Genomic DNA, 26,071 nt, shown 5'->3' with positions numbered 1-26,071 from the left:
GCCTGTATCTCTTAGGCCTGTCTTTTATAATGGAAAACTCTTGTCACTGTAAAATGTCACCCTTGTATAATTGGAGGGAGGTAATTCATATAATTATTTTAATCAAATTGTTTTATAAATAAAACCCTGTTTTATGAGTCCTTGCTAAAGGTTTATGAAAGGTTTATTATAACATGTTTGGTTTATTTATCTTCTATTTCAGGATGATGTGAAGACCATTGTTAAGGATATCAACTAGAGTGCAGCCTGACTGAGTACAGCCTTGTTCATTCCTGCCCTACAGCACTAGACATTTTGTCTGGACTTGCCATCTCTTAGAAGCCCTATGGGGATGGGGACGTGTTTGGATATAGGATGCACTTACTGCGGCCGTACTAAGGAGCAGTCATGGCCCCTGACGTGGTGGCTGTTGGTCCTGATGTCCATCTCCCTAGCAATGGGCCAAGGTCATTCCGTCAACACTTTCCAGTCAGAGAGGAGAGAGTGGACCCTGAACCACCTGACAATGCACAAGACCACTGGTGTTCTCTATGTTGGTGCTGTGAACCGGATCTACAAGCTGTCTGCCAACCTGACACTTCTGGTCTCCCACGACACAGGTCCCGAGTACGACAACAATGCCTGCTACCCTCCTCTTATAGTGCAGCCCTGCTCAGAGCCCTTGGCATCCACTGAAAACATTAACAAACTGCTGCTCATAGACTACTCCTACAACCGCCTGCTGGCCTGTGGCAGCCTCTACCAGGGAGTCTGCAAGCTGATGCGACAGGACGACCTGTTTATCCTGGTAGAGCCCACTCACAAGAAAGAGCATTACCTCTCCAGTGTCAACCAGACAGGCACCATGTATGGTGTCATCGTACCCTCCTCGCAGGGCCAGGACGACACCCTGTTCATCGGCACAGCCGTGGGTGGGAAGCAGGACTATTTTCCCACCATCTCCAGCCGTAAGCTGCCCCGCGACCCAGAGTCCTCTGCCATGCTAGACTACGAGCTCCACACAGACTTTGTCTCCTCTCTCATTAAGATCCCCTCTGACACGCTAGCTTTGGTCCCACGCTTTGACATCTACTACATCTACGGCTTCGCCAGCGGGAACTTTGTTTACTTCCTGACCGTGCAGCCAGAGACCCCAGAGAATGGGATGCCAGCTGGCAGTTCCCCTGGTGACCTGTTCTACACAACCCGCATCATACGCCTCTGCAAAGGGGACACAAAGTTCCACTCTTATGTGTCTTTGCCAGTGGGCTGTGTACACAAGGGAGAAGAGTATCGCCTCCTACAGGCCGCCCACCTGTCTAAGGCAGGGAAGGTATTGGCCAGGTCCTTCAACATCAGTGCCCAGGATGACATCCTCTTTGCTGTGTTCACCAAGGGTCAGAAGCAGTACCACAAGCCTCTGGACAACTCCGCCCTGTGTATCTTTACCATCCGAGACGTCAACGCCCGCATCAAAGAGCGCCTGCAGTCCTGCTACCAGGGAGAGGGTAACCTGGAATTGCACTGGCTGCTGGGAAAGGACGTGCAGTGCACCAAGGCGGTAGGTACCTGTAGCTAAACCCCTGAAGAGGGCTCTGCATCCAGTCCCTTCATTAACATCCAGCTAGCCTGGGGCCAACCAGCATTGGCTCCTCTGATGTGGCATACGCATACATTATTCAGACAGTGGAGCTGACAGGTTAGAGAATGTAATATTTGAAGCTCTTTGATTACCCCACAGCCTTGATTACACTAACAGTAGCCAGAATCCCACTGAGGAGTCCCATTCACCGTTTTCTATATTCCAAAAGAGCAGCAGAGTAAGTGGGGGCGATGAATGTACAATGCTAATCAGAGAAGTTTTGTATGTCGCTTTGATTCCATTTAGAGGCTCAGGCTCTCTCTCTCTCTCTTTCTCTCTCTCTCACTCTCTCTCTTTCCATTTGTGACTGTAATTCTGTATGATATGAAGCTGTCAGCGTTCAGAAAAACGGTAACAAGGACATCCATCAAGGTTGTTATTCAGCAACTCTCACCTAACCACTTTGATTCCACCATTGCCTCCAATATCCTATTTTGCTAATAGTCATATACTGCCTCTTACCCATGTCATCCATCTGTTCCAGTGCAGAAGAAAGCAGAATAGATACTCTCGAGAGGTGCAGGAAATGAAAGTACAAATGTGTTGCCCTAAAAAGTGAGATTTCTATTCCGTCTGACAGGCCATTAGTGGATGTTTGAGGTGGGTTGTGCTAGATGTAACAGGACTGCTTAGCATGCGAGCCTCTTTGATGCTAAATCAAAACCTGACATCTCTGGGACTGTGTATTTGTGTGATGTCAGATCAAGCGATTTAAATCACAGAAACCGGAACAAAACACATGGCGTTCTCCTGTTTGCCATGAGCAATTAAACTGCTCAACAAACACACTGTCCTGGCATTGTTTACAAATGTAACAGCCCCAATAACGGCCTTGAAAACCATGGTAATTGTGTGTAGCAAATATGTAAGGATTTTTACAGCAGTCTTTTTGAGATTTCTTACTCTCATTCTCTTGCTCTCTGTCTCACCCATCTCTCCCTGTCTTCCCCCATCTCTCTCTGCAGCCTGTGCCTATCGATGATCACTTCTGTGGGCTGGATATCAACCAGCCCCTTGGGGGCTCCCAGCTGGTAGCTGGCCTGACGGTGTATATTGAGACCAGGGACAGGCTGACCTCTGTCATCTCCTACGTCTATAATGGCTACAGCGTGGCCTTTATCGGCACCAGGAGTGGCAGACTGAAGAAGGTGAGCATGGAGGATTCTTTCTCTACACCCACATGAAAAAATATTATAATATACTATGGTATAAATACTTGTATTCACTGTTGTGTTTTTTCACTACTGTGAATACTGTAGTATTTTGGGGACTATACTGTAGTATTTCCAGCTAACTATAGTATTTACAGTTTACTGTAGTAAATTAAAATTGTAGTATATTCTATAGTAGTTATTGTAGTGTTTTTACAGATTTAGTATACTGTAGTGTTTTTTCTGACTGTACTATTTACTGTAGTGTTTTTGCGGACATTACTGTGTTATTTACTATAGTGTTTTTGTTTTATTATCTTTGACATAGAAGTGGAGGTTTTCTCCTTGAGGAAACCTAATTGAGAAATACTAAAAGAGCACATTTTCCATAACCTGTAGGTAGGTAGGTCTGAACGGATAGTTCAGAGCTTCTGCACTTTTCTATAACACAATATATGGTCTACACATGGCATGTACTGTAGGTTTCTCACTTATGGGTTGCACAAATTGGGATATGGAGGAGGGGAATGGGCAGGGTATATGCAAATTAAATACTGTAGTATTTACTATAGTTAAAAAAGTGTGTTTTTGTCATGTTTTTTGCTGAAAATAATTTATAAATATTTTATAATTATTAGATGATGCTTACCCGACACACTTGTCTAAATTGATGGGTCATGTGAAAGAAATGCTATATCCACCCCCCAGCTACTTCTAGCTAAGTAGATGGGTCACTATTGTTCATGAAATACAATAGATGGCCGTAATCACCCCCAGACACACCTGGCTAATTAGATGGGTCATGTAATAATCCGGCCGAAGTGGAGTCTTTTGTTTAGACATGTAGCTAGCTAGGTAGCTAGCTAGCTAGGTAGCTAGCTAGCTAAACAATGAACCAGCATAATCCAAACTCATACTACTATCAATACAAACATTGTCATAGCTGTACTAGGAATCTTCAGGGAGCTAAAGCTAACAAACTAGGTTCAATGTTAGATAACTAACAATAGGCTATAACTAGCAATGCAAATGGATTTCTGATTCGAATAATATTACTGCACAGATCATACATGTAATGAAAGCTAACGAGCCAGCAAGCTAACGTTCACTAGCTAACTAACAGTACGCTTTAATTTGCAATAAAAATTACTTCCGGACAAAATTAGAAACTTAAATCTGAAAATGTAGCTAGACTCTTACCCGTATACATGAATGAACACTTCACGGCAGACTGGAACCATTTAACCATTTAACGTTTTGTTTGTAGATACATCTTGTTTGGCCAGCGTTGTGTCAAGTCACTCCGGTTCCCACTGACCGTGTGCAGAAAGTAGCCCATAATTTTTTCCAACTGATCTGTTGATAGCGCCTGCTAAATTCAGGGCATCAATATTGTCGAGAAAAGTAGTTCTCGATGGCTAACGTCATATCTTTCAAAAACTGTGTGGTAGAAAGGACTATCAACACAAACTGAACAGCTCACGTTAAAGACAGAAGCATGCTACATGGCAGACCAATCCAAATTCATCTCCCGGCATTTCCAGCCCATCCATTATCTCAGCCAATCATGGCTAGTGGGATGGTTCCTGACTTTTTCCATGGCTAAACCGACTAGGCTCGTAATTTAACCTGTTTAGGATAGGGGGCAGTATTTTCACGGCCGGATAAAAAACGTACCCGATTTAATCTGGTTATTACTCCTGCCCAGAATATGCATATAATTGTTTTATTTGGATAGAAAACACCCTGCCGTTTCTAAAACTGTTTGAATGGTGTCTGTGAGTATAACAGAACTCATATGGCAGGCCAAAACCTGAGAAGATTGCATACAGGAAGTGCCCTCTCTGACCATTTCTTGGCCTTCTATTTTTTTATTTTTTTTATTTCACCTTTATTTAACCAGGTAGGCAAGTTGAGAACAAGTTCTCATTTACAATTGCGACCTGGCCAAGATAAAGCAAAGCAGTTCGATAACATACAAAAACACAGAGTTACACATGGAGTAAAACAACATACAATCAATGATACAGTAGAAAAAAATAAGACTATATACAATGTGAGCAAATGATGTGAGCTAAGGGAGGTAAAGACAAAAAATGCCATGGTGGCAAAGTAAATAAAGTATAGCAAGAAAAACACTGGAATGGTAGATTTGTAGTTTGAAGAAAGTTCAAAGTTAAAATATAAATAATATGGTGCAAAGGAGCAAAATAAATAAAATAAATAAATACAGTAGGGGAAGAGGTAGTAGTTTGGGCTAAATTATAGATGGGCTATGTGCAGGTGCAGTGATCTGTGAGCTGCTCTGACAGCTGGTGCTTAAAGCTAGTGAGGGAGATGAGTGTTTCCAGTTTCAGAGATTTTTGTAGTTCGTTCCAGTCATTGGCAGCGGAGAACTGGAAGGAGAGACGACCAAAGGAGGAATTGGCTTTAGGGGTGACCAGAGAGATATACTATAGCCTCTTTATGGAAAATAGAGGATCTCTGCTGTAACGTGACATATTCTAAGGCTCCCATAGGCTCTCAGAAGGCGCCAGAACGTTGAATGATGACTCTGCAGTCCCTGGCTGAAAAACAGTAGCGCATTTGGATAGTGGTCGATCTGAGAACAATGAAACCGGTGCGCGCGTGCACATGAAGAGTCCATTTTACATTTTCAGTCTTTGAACGAAAACAACGTCTCCCGGTCGGAATATTATCGCTATTTTACGAGAAAAATCGCATAAAAATTGATTTTAAACAGCGTTTGACATGCTTCGAAGTACGGTAATGGAATATTTTGAATTTTTTTGTCACGATACGCGCTGGCGCGTCACCCTTCGGATAGTGTCTTGAACGCACGAACAAAACGGCGCTATTTGGATATAACTATGGATTATTTTGAACCAAAACAACATTGGGTGCAAACTAGAAGTCCTGGGAGTGCATTCTGACGAAGAACAGCAAAGGTAATCCAATTTTTCTTATAGTAAATCTGAGTTTGGTGAGTGCCAAACTTGGTGGGTGTCAAAATAGCCCGGCCATCATGGCTAGCTATCTACTCAGAATATTGCAAAATGTGCTTTCACCGAAAAGCTATTTTAAAATCTGACACACCGCGATTGCATAAAGGAGTTCTGTATCTATAATTCTTAAAATAATTATGTTTTTTGTGAACGTTTATCGTGAGTAATTTAGTAAATTCACCGGAAGTTTCGGTGGGTATGCTAGTTCTGAACGTCACATGCTAATGTAAAAAGCTGTTTTTTGATATAAATATGAACTTGATTGAACAAAACATGCATGTATTGTGTAACATAATGTCCTAGGACTGTCATCTGATGAAGATCATCAAAGGTTAGTGCTGCATTTAGCTGTGGTTTTGGTTTTTGTGACATTATATGTTAGCTTGAAAAATGGGTGTGTGATTATTTCTGGCTGGGTACTCTCCTGACAAAATCTAATGTTTTGCTTTCGTTGTAAAGCCTTTTTGAAATCGGACAATGTGGTTAGATAAAGGAGAGTCTTGTCTTTAAAATGGTGTAAAATAGTCATATGTTTGAAAATTGAAGTTTTTGGATTTCTGACGTGTTTGTAATTCGCGCCACGCCCTATCATTGGATATTGGAGCGGTGTTCCGCTAGCGGAACATCTAGATGTAAGAGGTTTTAACAATTTTATTTGTATTTATGGATGGAATATAAGTTTGTTATTAAGGCACATGAAATATCATGTTTCAGAAGGCATTTCTGCCCAAAATCCCGTTTTGATAAAATATATCTATGTTTACGTTCAAATCCCTCTCCTGTGAAGTAGTGATGTGCTACATACGCCTAGTTTCTTGAAACGAGTCACAAATGCATCCAACATTCTCCTCAGTGATAAACTATAATAAGTTAGTAGTATTTCCTTTGGATTAAAATTATAAGCACACAGCAAACAAAGCTCTCATGAATGCTCTCAAGTGCAGATACTGCATTAATTATAGCTTTTTGAGAACTGACCAAGTGAGGAAACTCTCGAAAGTAAATCTAAACGATTCAAGCTTTTCAGAAACATGACTTCACAGTGGACAGGAAGGAGATATTTGGTGATTGAAGGGATTAGTAGAGAATTTCAGACAGGAGGACGACTGGCAAGGAAGGTGTGTTTGAGGCTAAATTTAACTGCATGCTGTGAACAGTAGTCTCAATACAGAAATCTTCACAGTAGATAGACCGTTCACTACAAATTAATATCTACATAGCATTAAAGTGACAACATTTACTGATGGCATGACTACGTTTATATCCTCTGCTTCCCTTGAGTTCTGCTCGCATTTTGATATTTAAACATATCCTGTACTTAGTACACACCCATGAGCATGTATGCAAAGACACCCACACACACACACACACACACACACACACACACACACACACACACACACACACACACACACACACACACTCACACACGGCCATGCATATACACAAAAAGGATGTTACCATAGGATATCAGTTAAGAAAATGAAGACCAGACGAGTGTGTGAATTTCTCTGTTTTCTATCTCCCACAGTACTGTATTATTTGGTTGACCCTGGGAACCCCCCAAAACAAAGGGAATGGAGGAGGGGGTTATACAGGAGGACAGGAATGAGAGAACAGGAAGCAGGGACCTGAAGGAGAGCCCAAAATCTCAGAGGGGAAAATCAAATCAAATTTTATTTGTCACGCTGAATACAACAGGTGAAATGCTTACTTACAAGCCCTTAACCAACGATGCAGTTTTAAGAAAATACCAACAAAAAAAAGATGTAATCATTGCCATACCAGGCAGTGATGCAACCCGTTAGGATGCTCTCGATGGTGCAGCTGTAAAATCTTTTTAGGATCTGAGGACCCATGCCAAAACTTTTCAGTCTCCTGAGGGGGAATAGATTTTGACATGCCCTCTTCACGACTGTCTTCGTGTGCTTGGACCATGTTAGTTTGTTGTTGATGTGGACGCCAAGGAACTTGAAGCTCTCAACCTGCTCCACTACCGCCCCGTTGATGAGAATGGGAGTTTGCTTGGTCCTCTTTTTCCTGTAGTCCACCATCATCTCCTTTGTCTTGATCACATTGAGAGAGAGGTTGTTGTCCTTGCACCACATGGTCAGGTCTCTGACCTCCTCCCTATAGGCTGTCTCATCGTCGGTGATCAGGCCTACCACTGTTGTGTCATCAGCAAACTTAATGATGGTGTTGGAGTTGTGCCTGGCCATGCAGTCATGAGTAAACAGGTTGTACAGGAGGGGACTGAGCACGCACCCCTGAGGAGCCCCCGTGTTGAGGATCAGGGTGGCGGATGTGTTGTTACCTACCCTTACCACCTGGGGGCGGCCCGTCAGGAAGTCTAGGATCCAGTTGCAGAGGGAGCTGTTTAGTCCCAGGGTCCTAAGCTTAGTGATGAGCTTTGTGGGTCCTATGGTGTTGAACGCTGAGCCATATTCAATGAATAGCATTCTCATAGTTGTTCCTTTTGTCCAGATGGGAAAGGGCAGTGTGGAGTGCAATAGAGATTGCATCATCTGTGGATCTGTTGGTGCAGTATGCAAATTGGAGTGGGTCTAGGGTTTCTGGGATAATGGTGTTGATGTGAGCCGTGACCAGCCTTTCAAAGCATTTCATGGCTACAGACGTGAATACTATGGGTCGGTAGTCATTTAGGCAGGTTACCTTAGTGTTCTTGGGCACAGAGACTATGGTGGTCTGCTTGAAACATGTTGGTATTACAGACACAGATAGGGAGAGGTTGAAATTGTCAGTGAAGGCACTTGCCAGTTGGTCAGCGCATGCTCGGAGTACACGTCCTGGTAATCCGTCTGGCCCAGCGGCCTTGCGAATGTTTACCTTTTTAAAGGTCTTACTCACATCGGCTGCAGAGAGCGTGATCACACAGTCATCCGGAACAGTTGGTGCTCTCATGCATGTTTCAGTGTTACTTGCCTCAAAGCGAGCATAGAAGTTCTTTAGCTCGTCTGGTAGGCTTGTGTCACTGGGCAGCTCTCGGCTGTGCTTCTGTTTGTAGTCTCTAATAGTTTGCAAGCTCTACCACATCTGACGCGTGTCGGAGCCAGGGTAGTACGATTCGATCTTAGTCCTGTATTGATGCTTTGCCTGTTTGATGGTTCGTCGGAGGGCATAGCGGGATTTCTTATAAGCTTCCGGGTTAGAGTTACACTCTTTGCAGCTCTACCCTTTAGCTCAGTGCGAATGTTGCCTGTAATCCATGGCTTCTGGTTGGGGTATGTACGTACAGTCACTGTGGTGACGACGTCCTCGATGCACTTATTGATAAAACCAGTGACTGATGTGGTGTACTCCTCAATGCCATCGGAAGAATCCCGGAACAAATTCCATTCTGTGCTAGTAAAACAGTCCTGTAGTTTAGCATCTGTTTCATCTGACCACTTTTTTATAGACCGAGTCACTGGTGCTTCCTGCTTACATTTTTGCTTGTAAGCAGGAATCAGGAGGATAGAGTTATGGTCAGATTTGCCAAATGGAGGGCTAGGGAGAGCTTTGTATGCGTCTCTGTGTGTGGAGTAGAGGTGGTGTAGATTTATTTTCCCTCTGGTTGCACATTTAACATATTGATAGAAATTCGGTAAAACTGATTTAAGTTTCCCTGCAAGTTATCCGCCACTTGGAACGCCGCCTCTGGATGAGCTTTTTCCTGTTTGCTTATGGCGGAATACAGCTGTATTTAGTGCGGTTTTAGTTCCACCTTCGCTCTGTGGTGGTATGTAGACAGCTACGAAAAATACAGATGAAAACTCTCTGGGTAAATAGTGTGATCTAGAGCTTATCATAAGATACTCAACCTCAGGCAAGCAAAACTTTGAGACTTCCTTAGATATCGTGCACCAGCTGTTGTTTACATAAATGCATAGGCCCCCGCCCCGTGTCTTACCAGAGGCTGCTGTTCTGTCTTTCCAATAGAGTGTATAACCTGCCAGCTCTATGTTCTTAATGTCGTCGTTCATCCACGACTCGGTGAAGCATAAAATATTACAGTTTTTAATGTCCCGTTGGTAGGATATACGTGCTTTTAGTTCGTCCCATTTATTTTCTAGCGCTTGAACATTAGCTAGCAGAATGGAGGGTCCTCACAAGGCACCCTGATCTTTTGCCTCAATCTCCGTGTTCCTTCTCCAGCGAGTCTCCAAGAAAAACTTGGTCATAGGAGACGGTAGCAGCAACATTATATACAAACATGTTATGAACAACGCGGAAAAACAATCAAAATAGTATGATTGGTTGAGGGCCGATAAGACGGCAGCCCTACCCATCGGCGCCATCATCTGTCACCTCACCTCAGGTGACTTAGAGGAGTCTCTGGTTACGTAGTAGAAACTGTGGTATGGGGCCTTGGAAGCTAGCCATACTGTAGAACGTTAACTTCAGGGATTTAGGGAAACCCTCAAGGATCATTCAGAAAACATCCTGTACCTTTGGGCCAATACTGCTGTATGTTTTTATTTTCTTTATCAGACGAGCACACACACACACACACACACACACACACACACACACACACACACACACACACACACACACACACACACACACACACACACACACACACACACACACACACACACTTAGAGTGCATTCATCATAGTTAGTAATCCTGTTTGGTAATAGCATTTGCTAACATACAGCTTGTTCAATGCTAGGAATCAATACAGCTCTCTTAGTAGCAGTGATGTCATGTCTGACTGATTAGTGGACCTTGGCTCAAGGGAGATACTAAAGTGTTTTAGTACTATATCTCTTGACACAATGATGAAAATAATCATGGCCTCCAAACCCTCAAGCTGCATACTGGACCCTATTCCAACTAAACTACTGAAAGAGCTGCTTCCTGTGCTTGGCCCTCCTATGTTGAACATAATAAACGGCTCTCTATCCACCGGATGTGTACCAAGCTCACTAAAAGTGGCAGTAATAAAGCCTCTCTTGAAAAAGCCGAATCTTGACCCAGAAATTATAAAAAACTATCGGCCTATATCGAATCTTCCATTCCTCTCAAAAATTTTAGAAAAAGTTGTTGCGCAGCAACTCACTGCCTTCCTGAAGACAAACAATGTATACGAAACGCTTCAGTCTGGTTTTAGACCCCATCATAGCACTGAGACTGCACTTGTGAAGGTGGTAAATGACCTTTTAATGACGTCAGACCGAGGCTCTGCATCTGTCCTCATGCTCCTAGATCTTGGTGCCGCTTTTGATACCATCGATCACCACATTCTTCTGGAGAGATTGGAAACCCAAATTGGTCTACATGGACAAGTTCTGGCCTGGTTTAGATCTTATCTGTCGGAAAGATATCAGTTTGTCTCTGTGAATGGTTCGTCCTCTGACAAATCAATTGTAAATTTCGGTGTTCCTCAAGGTTCCGTTCTAGGACCACTATTGTTTTCACTATATATTTTACCTCTTGGGGATGTCATTCGAAAACATAATGTTAAATTTCACTGCTATGCGGACGACACACAGCTGTACATTTCAATGAAACATGGTGAAGCCCCAAAATTGCTCTCGCTAGAAGCCTGTGTTTCAGACATAAGGAAGTGGATGGCTGCAAATTTTCTACTTTTAAACTCGGACAAAACAGAGATGCTTGTCCTAGGTCCCAAGAAACAAAGAGATCTTCTGTTGAATCTGACAATTAATCTGGATGGTTGTACAGTCGTCTCAAATAAAACTGTGAAGGACCTCGGCGTTACTCTGGACCCTGATCTCTCTTTTGAAGAACATATCAAGACTGCTTCAAGGACAGCTTTTTTCCATCTACGTAACATTGCAAAAATCAGAAACTTTCTGTCCAAAAATGACGCAGAAAAATTAATCCATGCTTTTGTTACTTCTAGGCTCGACTACTGCAATGCTCTACTTTCCGGCTACCCGGATAAAGCACTAAACAAACTTCAGTTAGTGCTAAATACGGCTGCTAGAATCCTGACTAGAACCAAAAAATTTGATCATATTACTCCAGTGCTAGCTTCCCTACACTGGCTTCCTGTTAAGGCAAGGGCTGATTTCAAGGTTTTACTGCTAACCTACAAAGCATTACATGGGCTTGCTCCTACCTATCTTTCCGATTTGGTCCTGCCGTACATACCTACACGTACGCTACGGTCACAAGACGCAGGCCTCCTAATTGTCCCTAGAATTTCTAAGCAAACGGCTGGAGGTAGGGCTTTCTCCTATAGAGCTCCATTTTTATGGAATGGTCTGCCTACCCATGTGAGAGACGCAGACTCAGTCTCAACCTTTAAGTCTTTACTGAAGACTTATCTCTTCAGTAGGTCCTATGATTAAGTGTAGTCTGGCCCAGGAGTGTGAAGGTGAACGGAAAGGCTGGAGCAACGAACCGCCCTTGCTGTCTCTGCCTTGTCGGTTCCCCTCTTCCCACTGGGATTCTCTGCCTCTAACCCTTTTACAGGGGCTGAGTCACTGACTTACTGGTGTTCTTCCATGCCGTCCATGGGAGGGGTGCGTCACTTGAGTAGGTTGAGCCACTGACGTGGTCTTCCTGTCTGGGTTGGCGCCCCCCCTTGGGTTGTGCCGTGGCGGACATCTTTGTGGGCTATACTCGGCCTTGTCTTCGGACGGTAAGTTGGTGGTTGTAGATATCCCTCTAGTGGTGTGGGGGGCTGTGCTTTGGCAAAGTGGGTGGGGTTATATCCTGCCTGTTTGGCCCTGTCCGGGGGTATCATCGGATGGGGCCACAGTGTCTTCTGATCCCTCCTGTCTCAGCCTCCAGTATTTATGCTGCAGTAGTTTATGTGTCGGGGGGCTAGGGTCAGTCTGTTACATCTGGAGTATTCTCTTGTCTTATCCGGTGTCCTGTGTGAATGTAAATATGCTCTCTCTAATTCTCTCTTTCTTTCTTTCTTTCTTTCTCTCGGAGGACCTGAGCCCTAGGACTACCTGGCATGATGACTCCTTGCTGTCCCCAGTCCACCTGGCCATGCTGCTGCTCCAGTTTCAACTGTTCTGCCTGCGGCTACGGAACCCTGACCTGTTCACCGGACGTGCTTGTTGCACCCTCGACAATTACTATGATTATTATTATTTGACCATGCTGGTCATTTACGAACATTTTAACATCTTGACTATGTTCTGTTATAATATCCACCCGGCACAGCCAGAAGAGGACTGGCCACCCCTCATAGCCTGGTTCCTCTCTAGGTTTCTTCCTAGGTTTTTGGCCTTTCTCAGGAGTTTTTCCTAGGGAGTTTTTCCCAGCCACCGTGCTTCTTTCACATGCATTGCTTGCTGTTTGGGGTTTTAGGCTGGGTTTCTGTACAGCACTTTGAGATTTCAGCTGATGTACGAAGGGCTATATAAATAAATTTGATTTGATTTGATTTTGATTTGATTAGTGCAGGGGTGTAATACAGACATCCACCTATTTGGCTCTCACTAAACACGTCCCCCTTTCATTAGGCACTGCAGCACCATCCTGTCTTCGCAGGACAGACACACACTCCTCTTCATCAGCTTTCAGGCAAAGTCGTGATGGATATGGGCTAATCAATGTCCGCTCTCCAGTCTGTCAGTTAGAATCTGCCCAAACACACAGCCACTCAACCCTGAAGGTTGCCAGACGTACTGGCCTTATGTCATTGTATTTTTATTCTCTTAGAAAGACGTTATGTTTGGAAAATGTCATGAATCTTTGTTGCTAGAGTGTCCTTGCTACCATACAGTACTGTATATGGGGCAAAGGAATAAGGGAGACTGTAAGGATACTAGACTAAAACAGATAGGCTAGCTGAAGAGAGTGCTCCCAGTCTATTATCCATATGGTTACATTTAGTGGGATTGGCAGGCCAAAGACATGTACTGTGAACTGATCATCTTTCATACCAACTTCCAGGGAAATGGAGAGCTAGAAGGAACATTTATGTACAGTAATGTGTACCTCTTCTAGAACCCTCCCAAATTGCTTCATTGATCACAATAATCTCATAATCAATTCCATATGGCAATAGTTAAAGGGAGAGAAATGTAAGAACATGTTGTGATGTGGGTCCGGGAAGCTGTCTGGCGACTTTCAAACTACCCCTACATAGACCATTTTGAATGACATCCTATAGGTTTGTGCTTTTGTTTTTACTGGCATTTAAAGACATGCTCTGGAACTTTGGTTGAGGTTGGGGGATTTGGTGACGACTAAGTATTTTTTAAACCTCCTGCTTTGGGCTTGATGTGTCAATGTGTAGTTCATACATGCATAATCTATGAACAGAATTACTGCCATAGCTCAATTAGTCACGAAATCACTAGTTTGAAAGCGATTGATTTTCTGGAGGCTGTGCTGCGACATTTTCCCCAAATTTTCCCCCACGTGGGCCAGCCCACTAGCATTTTGAGTTCTAGCCAATGCGCTTCAGCCCCTCAAAATTTGCGTGACAGCTAGCAAGATGCACACACAGCAGAGTGAGAGAGAGAGAGCAATGATGTGGTGCGCATATCATACAGTACCAGTCAAAAGTTTGGACACACCTACTCATTCAAGCGTTTTTCTTTATTTTTACTTTTTTCTAAATTGTAGAATAATATTGAAGACATCAAAACTATGAAATAACACATATGGAATCATAATAACCAAAAAGTGTTAAACAAATCAACATTTATTTTATATTTGAGATTCTTCAAATAGCCACCCTTTGTCTTGATGACAGCTTTGCACACTCTTGGCATTCTCTAAACCAGCTTCATGAGGAATGCTTTTCCAACAGTCTTGAAGGAGTTCCCACATATTTTGAGCACTTGTTGGCTGCTTTTCCTTCACTCTGTGGTCTGACTCATCCCAAACCATCTCAATTTGGTTGAGGTTGGGGGATTGTGGAGGCCAGGTCATCTGATGCAGCACTCCATAACTCTCCTTTTTGGTAAAATAGCCCTTACACAGCCCGGAGGTGTGTTTTGGGTCATTGTCCTGTTGAAAAACAAATGATAGTCCCACTAAGCACAAACCAGATGGGATGGTGTATCACTGCAGAATGCTATGGTAGCCATGCTGGTTTAGTATGTCTTGAATTCTAAATAAATCACAGACAGTGTCACCAGCAAAGCACCCCCACACCATCACACCTCCTCCACGCTTCACGGTGGGAACCACACATGCGGAGATCGTCCGTTCACCTACTCTGCGTCTCATAAAGACACAGCGGTTGGGACCAAACATCTCAAATTTGAACTCATCAGACCAAAGAACAAATTTCCACTGGTCGAATGTCCATTGCTCGTGTTTCTTTGCCCAAGCAAGTCTTTTCTTCTTATTGGTGTCCTTTAGTAGTGGTTTCTTTAAAGCAATTCGACCATGAAGGCCTGATTCACGCAGTCTCCTCTGAACAGCTGATGTTGAGATGTGTCTGTTACTTGAACTCTGTGAAGCATTTATTTGGGCTGCAATCTGAGGTGCAGTTAACTCTAATGAACTTATCCTCTGCAGCAGAGGTAACTCTGGGTCTTCCTTTCCTGTGGCGGTCCTCATGAGAGACATAGTGCTTGATGGTTTTTGCGACTGCACTTGAAGAAACTTTCAAAGTTCTTGAAATGTTCCACATTGACTGACCTTCATGTCTTAAGGTAATGATGGACTGTCATTTCTCTGTCCTTATTTGAGCTGTTCTTGCTATAATATGGACTTGGTCTTTTATCAAATAGGGCTATCTTCTGTATACCACCCATACCTTATCGCAACACAACTGATTGGCTCAAACGCATTAAGAAGGAAATAAATTCCACAAATTAACTTTTAACAAGGCACACCTGTTAATTGAAATGGATTCCAGGTGACTACCTCATGAAGCTGGTTGAGAGAATGCAAAGAGTGTGCAAAACTGTCATCAAGGCAAAGGGTGGCTACTTTGAAGAATCTCAAATATAAAATATATTTTGATTTGTTTAACACTTTCTTTGGTTACCACATGATGCCATATGTGTTTTTTCATAGTTTTGATGTCTTTACTAATATTCTACAATGTAGAACATAGTAAAAATAAAGAAAAACCCTTGAATGAGTAGGTGTCCAAACTTTTGACTGGTACTGTATATGATGTAGTATGCAAATTTCAGGACCACCTTTGGCTCATGAATGTTACTTTCAGAACTACTGGCTAAAAATTATACAAAGTACCGGAGAATCTCTTCAAAGGATGGAATCACAACACGCTACCACTGAGAGATGCAACAAACCATGCTAAAAGAGCTCTTGAAGGGAACAGGTACATTTTATTAATTCCTTACTAAGAGTATATGGGGTCATATGACATTCTAAAAGTTATTTGTAGGGTTATTTTACTTTCTTGTTTGTATCCAATGTTGGCCTCCAATGTTGGCCTTTAAGATGAATTCCCCCTATCGGTATCGGGAAAGAAAACACACCGTTGTAGGTCTAAATATAATTCAGGAGTAAAATGTATTTCCTCTTGTAGCGTTACATTACAGTTTGGACATTTAAAGAAAGACAACAGAAAAACTAGAGTAGAAAAGGCATTTAGCCAAAGCATTAGTAACCTTCCTATTCAGTAAAACAGACTGCATACGAAGGAAGAGAAAAAATATTTTGTGCACATACTCTAAGAGCCATGAAATTAATTTATTTGTGGGGTTTTTTGTTCATATGTTCTGGACCTTGAATGATGTTTCCTACTCATTTACAAATCATTTTCATTATTACATGGCTAAGGTTGATGGGGTAGCAGGCATGAGTTGATCTTTGTAAACTAGCCACTTTTCCTCGTGTACATTACTTCTACCAGAAACTCTGGCTGAACTAGGACAGCTTCCAGATACTGTGCACATCTCAGCAGCTACCAGCAGGCTCATTATAAAACCAATTAAACGGTCCTCCTCTCATTACGAACTTTGAGGCTTAAGAGAGATTGAGGACCTGATGTAGTCCCACAGGGCCAAAGCCCAAGCAACCCTGTTTTAGATTATAAACTCATGTATAAATGAACTGAAATCAAACTCTGGGCCAGTCAAATGGTCACTATTTCCTCTGAGATAATAAATTGGACCTTGTTCACTGTGGTTGCTCCTGGTCAACTTGCTAATGCCCTGCTTAATACCACTGGTACAATATCTCTCTGGGAAATTTCGGTTTTATTTCCAATCAAGTTTTGCAAGTGGAACTCATACAAGCGCTGGTTTCTATGAATGAAATAGAGAGTGTGGGAAATGGAATGAAAGCCGACTCCACCTTCCGTGGGATTGTGGTAAGAGAGAAAGAGGATGAGGGGGCAGGGAACCACGAAATAGATGAAGAGTTACAGAGGCTTTACTGGATACAACTTTCTATTGAGTGACTGGTTAGGAGGATGACAGTGTCAAATCAATGGTGGACAGAGCTGGTTAAATGACAAACGGAGCAGAGTGGACACTGTGATCCTAATGATCCTTCTGATAGAATCCCCTGACCGTGTCTCTAAATGACTGCAGCGCTGGGGCTGCTTGCCAGGCTTTGGTCTCTTTGTCACAGAAGAGATTTCGCCTGTAGGATTCTCCCATCTCAGTCCATGAGGTGTTTTTCTCTATATTCCCCTATGTTTATGGTGGAGACCCCAGCCTTTAGGAGAGGGCTGCTGACTGGAAGGTGGAAGGGTTGATTTAATTGGTGCTGTTTTTGAGCCCAGGGGATCCAATCATGTAATCAGTTTCTATTGATTCCTGCTGTGTCTATTGAGAGAGTGTTGTGGGCCTGCCAGTGGCTGTGTGCACTGGCCTGGCACGCAGGGAGATTTGCTGCAGTCCAACCTGATCTTGGTGCTGGAGATTTGTACTATCCAGATAACCAGAATGGAGGATATGTAGTTTATTGTGGGCTTCTTACGTCTGCTCCCTAATGTCTATCCCTCTGCTTAGTCTCCTGTCATTCTGTATTTAGATGAGTATCTTCTTTATCTGAGAAAGCATTTCCACTTCACAGCAGTTACATAGGTTTAATCAGCCAATTGATATTATCATGCTGAATTCTAAGTAACCATTAAACTGGAGATAGTGTAGCTAATGGGGATCTTATTTCTCGGTTGTCCAACTTATTTTTGTCTTTTAATAAGACTCAGGGTATATCAATTTACATTTTCAGATGTGATCATAATGTACTGTTACTGTATGAAGTCATTCAGATTTCTGACATCACCTACTAATGATGAAAATGGACAGAAAGGGGTTGGGGAAGGGAATCCTATTCTCTGTTTGTATGTGTGTGCCTATTCTCTGTTTGTATGTGTGTGTCTATTCTCTGTTTGTATGTGTGTGTCTATTCTCTGTTTGTATGTGTGTGCCTATTCTCTGTTTGTATGTGTGTGCCTATTCTCTGTTTGTATGTGTGTGCCTATTCTCTGTTTGTATGTGTGTGCCTATTCTCTGTTTGTATGTGTGTGCCTATTCTCTGTTTGTATGTGTGTGTCTATTCTCTGTTTGTATGTGTGTGCCTATTCTCTGTTTGTATGTGTGTGTCTATTCTCTGTTTGTATGTGTGTGTCTATTCTCTGTTTGTATGTGTGTGCCTATTCTCTGTTTGTATGTGTGTGCCTATTCTCTGTTTGTATGTGTGTGCCTATTCTCTGTTTGTATGTGTGTGTCTATTCTCTGTTTGTATGTGTGTGCCTATTCTCTGTTTGTATGTGTGTGCCTATTCTCTGTTTGTATGTGTGTGTCTATTCTCTGTTTGTATGTGTGTGCCTATTCTCTGTTTGTATGTGTGTGTCTATTCTCTGTTTGTATGTGTGTGCCTATTCGCAAACATGCTTTTAATGCACCCCCAAAAGATGGTGGTTTGAAGTCGTGCCAAAGTTAAATTAATCTTTAGTCTGGTTTACTTGAAAACAAGCCAGAAACATGCCATCACCGGTAACATAATGAACTAATCCTGGAGTAGGGACAAACCTTACAAAGCGGAGCTAAGAGTACAGTACTCCATAGGTTTGTTTGGTCAAAACCGTCACTATTTTATTGTCAAGCATACAGATGTAATTGACCAGCCCTATGTCTGTCTCTCTGTCCTCCAGGTCCGAGTGGATGGGCCTCCTGAGGGCGGGGGGCAGTATGAGACCCTGACCGTGATGACAGAAGGTAGTCCTATCCTCCGAGACATGGCCTTCTCTCTGGACCGCAACTCTCTCTACATCATGTCTGACAATCAGGTGAGGAATCTCCCATTTCCTATTTTAACAGAAATGTTTATAGGTTAACAAGATCCTTTCCTGTGGATATGAATACAATGATGTTTTATGTACTTCATAAAAGTTGTGATGAAAATAATAATACATTTATTTATGACTAGCCAACATTATTTGGGCTGAGGGTCATGTGTATAATATCACAATATTACCACAATAATCGAAAATAGTAAAGATTAATTGGAACTCAAGCAAATATCAGAAATATTTGAAATTGTGCTCTCCTTCACACATCGTGGTACTACTTTTTTCATGTATCTCTCATATTATATCTAAACTCCATGTTGGGGTTGTGTGTAAGATATGCAGGGCATGTTCAGACAGAAGGACACATGCTCTAATTACTCACCCATGTGCACCGACTACGACTAACATGCATCATACATGCCTCACACATCCAATAGAAAACCTCTAGACTAACATGCATGTTATACTTGCTACACACATCCCATAGAAAACCATTAGAGACATTTCCTTGGTTTGTAGATGTCATATGGTGTTCTCCAGTTGGACCAGCATCACATCAGCTAGCAGAGCAGTTGTTGTTGGCTGAAGTCCTCTGGACTCATTGGGAGATAAGAGGGAACAGTGGTAATCACTTTCAACTCAAGTGATTATTCTGGCTCAGTCGCATGGCACTGTGTAATGGGATTAGATTTCAGTGCGACCAAAAGCCCTGCTATCACTGCTACACTCACTTGTCTCCCGACTGTTGGAATGTATTTTTAAACTAAACTGAAGGACAAGGAGGCAGAGGGTGTTTGGACAATACAGGCAGCAAAAATGTGTTAAATGTGTCTGGAAATATCCAATAAACGTCAAGTGAAGGCTCAAATAAGGTTTTTAAGAAATGAGGGAGAAACGGGCACAGGCATTGTACAGAAGTGTCTCTTGATACAAATCAAGGCAGCACTTCCTGGAGTGTGATGGACTGGAAGAGACAGGACATCACTTATTGATGAGCCTTGGTTGTTCAAGGAGAGAGATATATTCTCCCTTCAAGGAGATAGTCTCCCCATTCTGACTGTATTATGAGAACATGGACGCATGTAACCAACAAACCAGGCCAAGGCCATGCACTCTCTCTCTCCTAATATTGGAACCATACCGACTGCTTGTGGCTTTTGGCCCTTAAGAACCAGGAAGGCGACAATACTTTCTCCCTCTCTCTCATTTCAATCAGGCCTTCCTAGAGCTTTAGAGAGGAATTCCAGGAGGAGAGGAGCTTGCTGGGCTGCTCTCTCAGATTTCCTGCTTTTCCAGCCGATGCCAGAGTAGGGGGATTTGGGGATTTCTCTGAGCCAAACAATAGAGAAATGATGTGGAATCAAGAGCGAGGCACAGACAGATTTGGCTGAGATCAGGCGACCTTCGCAGAATAACAATGAGCCTCTCTTTCTCCTGCCGAGCGCGGCACAGCACACAGGGCAAGCATGATGATGCAGAGTGGAGAGGAATGGAGTGTGTGTGTGAGTGTGTGTAATAGTTGATCTGTTTGATGTCCTCGGGTTGATTATTTATTGAAAGATCTATCCCTGCTTCACGTGGAGAAGTATTGTCCGAACAGACACACTCTCTATTGAATTGTAATGGTCTACATCAGGGATGGGCAACTTTGATGGTGGCCACAAAAAAACAAAACTCATCATGAGGGGCCGCAGTGGCCCCCCCACTTTGCGTGCAAAACATTTTAGCTGCACCTTTCGTGACAGCAAATAGAAAACACATTTTTGTTCTAAAGTTAATTTCCTGCAATTCTACTCATTTTGCCATGGGGTGGAGAGAAAAATTAGCAGTTTTAAAGGACATTTCCTGTAATTCTACACATTTTGCCAAACAGAGTAAAACTCACGGATGACTAGTAAAACTCAAACCAAGTTTATTCACCCACTGGGTCACACAGCTGCATAAGACAGACATGTTTACACAAGCACATATATTTATACCTTCCTCTTATGCTGAGTCTCCTCCTTGCACATCTGGACAGCCAATACATATCTGTTGCTAGACAGGACTTTAGTGGTGACTGTTCTGTCTCACTTCAACTGACCTGACCTCGGCCCAAATTTCTCACTCCTCCCCAACTCACGGCTGTCCTACCTTATCTGTTGACTGAAACCAGACTGTGGCCCTTTTCTTCTCCATGGGATACTTGAGATTTAACAATAACATGTTCTGACAGAATCTAAACTTTCTCACTCAGTAGATTTCCCTACCCTCAGTTCTAATATGGTAACATGAATAGGGATATTTCAAGTTTAGAAGTTAGTACCCAACAGGGTGGAGGCAAATGTTTGTGGTTTTTAATATGATAACTGATGATTAATATATATACACAGTTGAAGTCGGAAGTTTACATACACCTTAGCCAAATACATTTAAACTCAGCTTTTCACAATTCCTGACATTTAATCCTAGTAAAAATTCCCTGTTTAAGGTCAGGTAGGATCACCACTTTATTTTAAGAATGTGAAATGTCAGAATAATAGTAGAGAGAATGATTTATATCAGCTTTCATTTCCTTCATCACATTCCCAGTGGGTCAGAAGTTAACATACACTCAATTAGTATTTTCTTGGTCTTGGCTGATTTCTTTTGATTTTCCCATGATGTCAAGTAAAGAGGCACTGAGTTTGAATGTAGACTTTGAAATACTTCTAAAGCCATGACAAGCTTCTAAAGCCATGACATCATTTTCTGGAATTTTTCAAGCTGTTTAAAGGCCCAGTCAACTTAGTGTATGTGAACTTCTGACCCACTGGAATTGTGATACAGTTAATTATAAGTGAAATAATCTGTCTGTAAGCAATTGTTGGAAAAATTACTTCTGTCATGCAAAAAGTCCTAACCGACTTGCCAAAACTATATTTTGTTAACGAGAAATTTGTGGTGTGGTTGAAAAACGAGTTTTAATGACTCCAACCTAAGTGTATGTAAACTTCCGACTTCAACTATATATATAATTTTTTTTTTAATTGGTCGGCCAGTGGGCCGCCAGTTGCCCGTCCCTGGTCTACATCATGGGGCCAGAGATTTAAAGCTGCACCATAACAAGCGTTCTTACAGTTAATCACTCAGAGGGAATACAACCTGTATTGGCTACAAGGCAATCTCTCAAAGTGCTACGCTGTGAAATGTGAAATCCTCATCCCCGGTTTCACATTTGCTTGTTTTGTGTGTAACTTAATTTTCAAGAGTACATTTTTTTGGGGGAAACATTAGATAATGAATTCTCCTCTTGATCAGTATAATCAACCTGAAGGCAATAGCTATAACCCAGGTGAAATGTCACATCATCATGCTCATACAGTACACATAGTCATTAAACATTATAGGCTGACTGTAGTGCTTATAGAGCAGGTCCAACCCTGTTCCTGGAGAGCTAACATCCTGTAGGTGTTTGCTTCAACCCTAATCTAGTGATCATTATTCTATTAATTAGCTGATTGATGAGATGAATCAGGTTAATTACAACTGGGGTTCAATCGAAACCTACAGGAGGGTAGCTCTCCAGGAACAGGGTTGGAGACCCCTGCTATAGAGGCACCCATGACCCGTCTTGTCAAGGGCTAAAGGCAGAGGAGGAAATGCTTCATATCTGTGCCATTTGTTGAGCGTGGTCTGGTCTGACTTTGTGTGAGCTTGTTTGGACAGGGAGGGTTATCAGTCTCTGTCTGGGCTTCCACCTAACCCATCATTAGACCTTTTGTTATCCCTGTCAAGGGGTCAGCAGCTGTGAAAACAACAGGTCAGGGAGGAGAGCAACCTCTAGCCATGTCCATCAGTGCCCTTTGTTCTCCCACCCACCTTCACCCAGCAGATCGATGGGTCAGATAATAAGCTGATGGTTGATGGATATGGTCAGCTGCATTTACATTTAACAGTAGTTAATAGAGACAACTTTTAAAGGCAAAGGAGAAATCACATTATTGCAGACGAAGCACTGTTGTGCTTTTAGTGTGTTTTCATTGGAGAAGAGAACACAAATCTCTATAATCTGAAAACATGTTAAATTACAGATAAATCTGAATAAAAGTGGTAAGGTGATAGTAGGCTGATAAGATAAGCCTTACTTTCATAGGCATTACATGTGCCTAGCATCACTGTAAGTGCCGATTCAGACTTAGTAAATGTAGGCCTTTCCTATGCACTTTTCAGTATTGAAATTCAGACTTACCTTATTCAGTCGCATAACGCGCTCTGCAGGTGTGGTTACCTTCCGCGCACTGAATACATTTCATTAAACTGCTGAAAACCCTCCTACTTGCTGGCCAACAGATTGTCTCGTGGAGTTTTCATTCAATAGGGTTTTCTGTAGATTTATCTTAAGTCATCTCTATAAATACGGTGTACCGTATCGTTGTATATGTATATAAACTCACCAAAAAAAGAAACGTCCTTTCACTGTCAACCGCGTTTATTTACAGCAAACTTAACATGTGTAAATATTTGTATGAACATAACAAAATCCTGCAAATGAGACATAAACTGAACAAGTTCCACAGACATGTGACTAACCGAAATTGAATAATGTGTCCCTGAACAAAGGGGGAGTCAAAATCAAAAGTAACAGTCAGTATCTGGTGTGGCCACCAGCTGCATTAATTACTGCAGTGCATCTCCTCCTCATGGACTGCACCAGATTTGCCAGTTCTTGCTGTGCGATGTTACCCCACTCTTCCACCAAGGCACCTGCAAGTTCCCGGACATTTCTGGGGGGAATGGCCCTAGCCCTCATTCTCCGATCCAGCAGGTCCCAGACGTGCTCAATGGGATTGAGATCCGGGCTCTTCGCTGGCCATGGTAGAACACTGACAATCCTGTCTTGCAGGAAATCACGCACAAAACAAGCAGTATGGCTGGTGGCATTGTCATGCTGGAGGGTCATGTCAGGATGAGCCTGCAGGAAGGGTACCACATGAGGGAGGAGGATGTCTTCCCTGTAATGCACTGCGTGGAGATTGCCTGCAATGACAACAAGCTTAGTCCGATGATGCTGTGACACACCGCCCCAGACCATGACGGACCCTCCACCTCCAAATCGATCCTGCTCCAGAGTACAGGCCTCGGTGTAACGCTCATTCCTTCGACGATAAACGCGAATCTGACCATCACCCCTGGTGAGACAAAACCGCGACTCGTCAGTGAAGAGCACTTTTTGCCAGTACTGTGTGGTCCAGCGACGGTGGGTTTGTGCCCACAGGCGACGTTGTTGCCGGTGATGTTTAGTGAGGACCTGCCTTACAACAGGCCTACAAGTCCTCAGTCCAGCCTCTCTCACTACTGTTTTTCACTGTCTTTTTACTGTTGTTTTTATTTCTTTACTTACATATTGTTCACCTAATACCTTTTTTTCACTATTGGTTAGAGCCTGTAGCTAAGCATTTCACTGTAAGGTCTACACCTGTTGTATTTGGCTCACGTGACAAATAAACTTTGATTTGATTTATTCGAGCTCCACCCCAAATGAATAGCGGGTGAATAGCATGCTATTCGCAATTATTTTATCTTATTTTACTTGTATTTATTCAGGTTAATCTCATTTAAGAGACACTTGGTCTAACCAAGACAGGAGCAGAGGGGAACAATGTTTGAGACAAATATCAGACATACTGTAACAACAATTCGTGACACCATGAAAAAATGTTGTGGGACGTAGACACACATACATTTCAATTACAAACATACAAGCGTCATGGATAAAAAAATGTATCATATGTACCACCGCGTCAAGTCCTAATGACAATCACATTCCTCACATTCCTATACTCGTGATATCTCCAGGAGTGATAAGTATAATTTTTGTCTTTATCTGTTGTTGTCTAGTGTTGTCTTTTTACTAGATAGTGCCATCTACTTTAAGTGCTTCCTGTCTTCCCAGTAGCCTACCTGGTATGTGAACCGCTGACAGCTATTAACTAGTACTAGCAGATGATTGTTGACACATCACCCAGGATTAAGGGGCAAGGGCAATTTGTGACTATTGTTGTTTTTGTAATCAGTGGCTGTATTGGAGGGGGAGTGGTTTCTTCTCTCCTAGGCAATCAGCAATTAGTATCGGGAGGTGTGCTCTTCACCTTTGCAAGGGAGTTAGCTATTAGTATTAGTCAGTGGTGTAAAGTACTTAAGTAAAAATACTTTAAAGTACTACTTAAGTAGTTTTTGGGGGTATCTGTGCTTTACTATTTATATTTTTGACAACTTTTAGTTTTACTTTTTTTCCTAAAGAAAATGATGTACTCCCCCCCTGACATCCAAAAGTACTCCTTACATTTTCAATGATTAACAGGACAGGAAAATTGTCTAATTCACACACTAATCAAGAGAACATCCCAGGTCATCACATGCTACGTTTGTATATTATGTCTGAGTGTTGGAGTGTGTCCTTTGCTATCTGTAAATAAAAAAATTAAGAAATGTGGCCATCTGCTTTGCTTAATATAAGGAATTTGAAATTATTTATACTTTTACTTTTGATACTTAAGTATATTTTAGCAAATACATTTACTTTTGATACTTAAGTATATTTAAAACCAAATTCTTTTAGACTTTTACTCAAGTAGTATTTTTCTGGGTAACTTTCACTTTTACTTGAGTTATTTTCTATCAAGGTATCTTTACTTTTACTCAAGTATGACAATTGGGTACTTTTTCCACCACTGGTATTAGTACTTCAGTCTGCCCTGTTTTCTCAGTGGCAGCTGTAGGTGGGGGTCTCGTCGCAAAACTAAGACCGTCGCCGAAAACAAAGACGGTCCTGCTGAGGTGTTCAAGGAAGGAAAGAGAGGAAGGCTTCACACCAGAACGGAGCGTGCTCAATTTGACTGGAGCGCAGAGCGAGTTTCCAAATGGCTGGAGCATTGGCCTTCTCGCTTGCTCCAATTTCGCCTTCAGTAGCGCTCCAGTAGGCATCACTTCACTTCACGAGCTCAGGGCATTCCCGGCCCAGCATGCAATTGTAGGCTATTTGTGTGCTGCTATAGCCCCATGCTTTAGGTGCAAAATCAAGGTGACTTACAAAGAGGAGGCCCAACAGCAAGAGAATGAGTGCAGTGATGTAGTGTCCACAACTATGTCGTTGTGGAATCT

At 42.5% G+C, this 26,071-nt stretch overlaps 1 protein-coding gene across 4 annotated transcripts in view; it reads left to right on the top strand.

Annotated features, from left to right (window-relative positions):
• The window catches only part of LOC115207695 (plexin-A2), a 69,853-nt gene that overhangs the window by 13,991 nt on the left and 29,791 nt on the right, over nt 1–26,071 (top strand). For 3 of the 4 annotated variants that reach the window (XM_029775076.1, XM_029775081.1, XM_029775082.1), the window contains exons 2-4: nt 203–1,540; nt 2,587–2,769; nt 18,812–18,946. In XM_029775076.1, coding sequence (XP_029630936.1) covers nt 326–1,540; nt 2,587–2,769; nt 18,812–18,946 — 1,533 coding nt within the window. In that variant the 5' untranslated portion in view covers nt 203–325. Of the gene's footprint in view, nt 1–202; nt 1,541–2,586; nt 2,770–15,955; nt 16,022–18,811; nt 18,947–26,071 lie in introns of those variants that run through there. The other variant, XM_029775079.1, reaches the window with a different exon arrangement.

The sequence above is a fragment of the Salmo trutta genome, chromosome 14 (genome assembly GCF_901001165.1).
Source record: "Salmo trutta chromosome 14, fSalTru1.1, whole genome shotgun sequence".
In the NCBI taxonomy this organism is placed as follows: domain Eukaryota; kingdom Metazoa; phylum Chordata; class Actinopteri; order Salmoniformes; family Salmonidae; genus Salmo; species Salmo trutta.
Note: the sequence above shows the minus strand (reverse complement) of the source record. Positions and strands in the feature narration are given on the sequence as shown.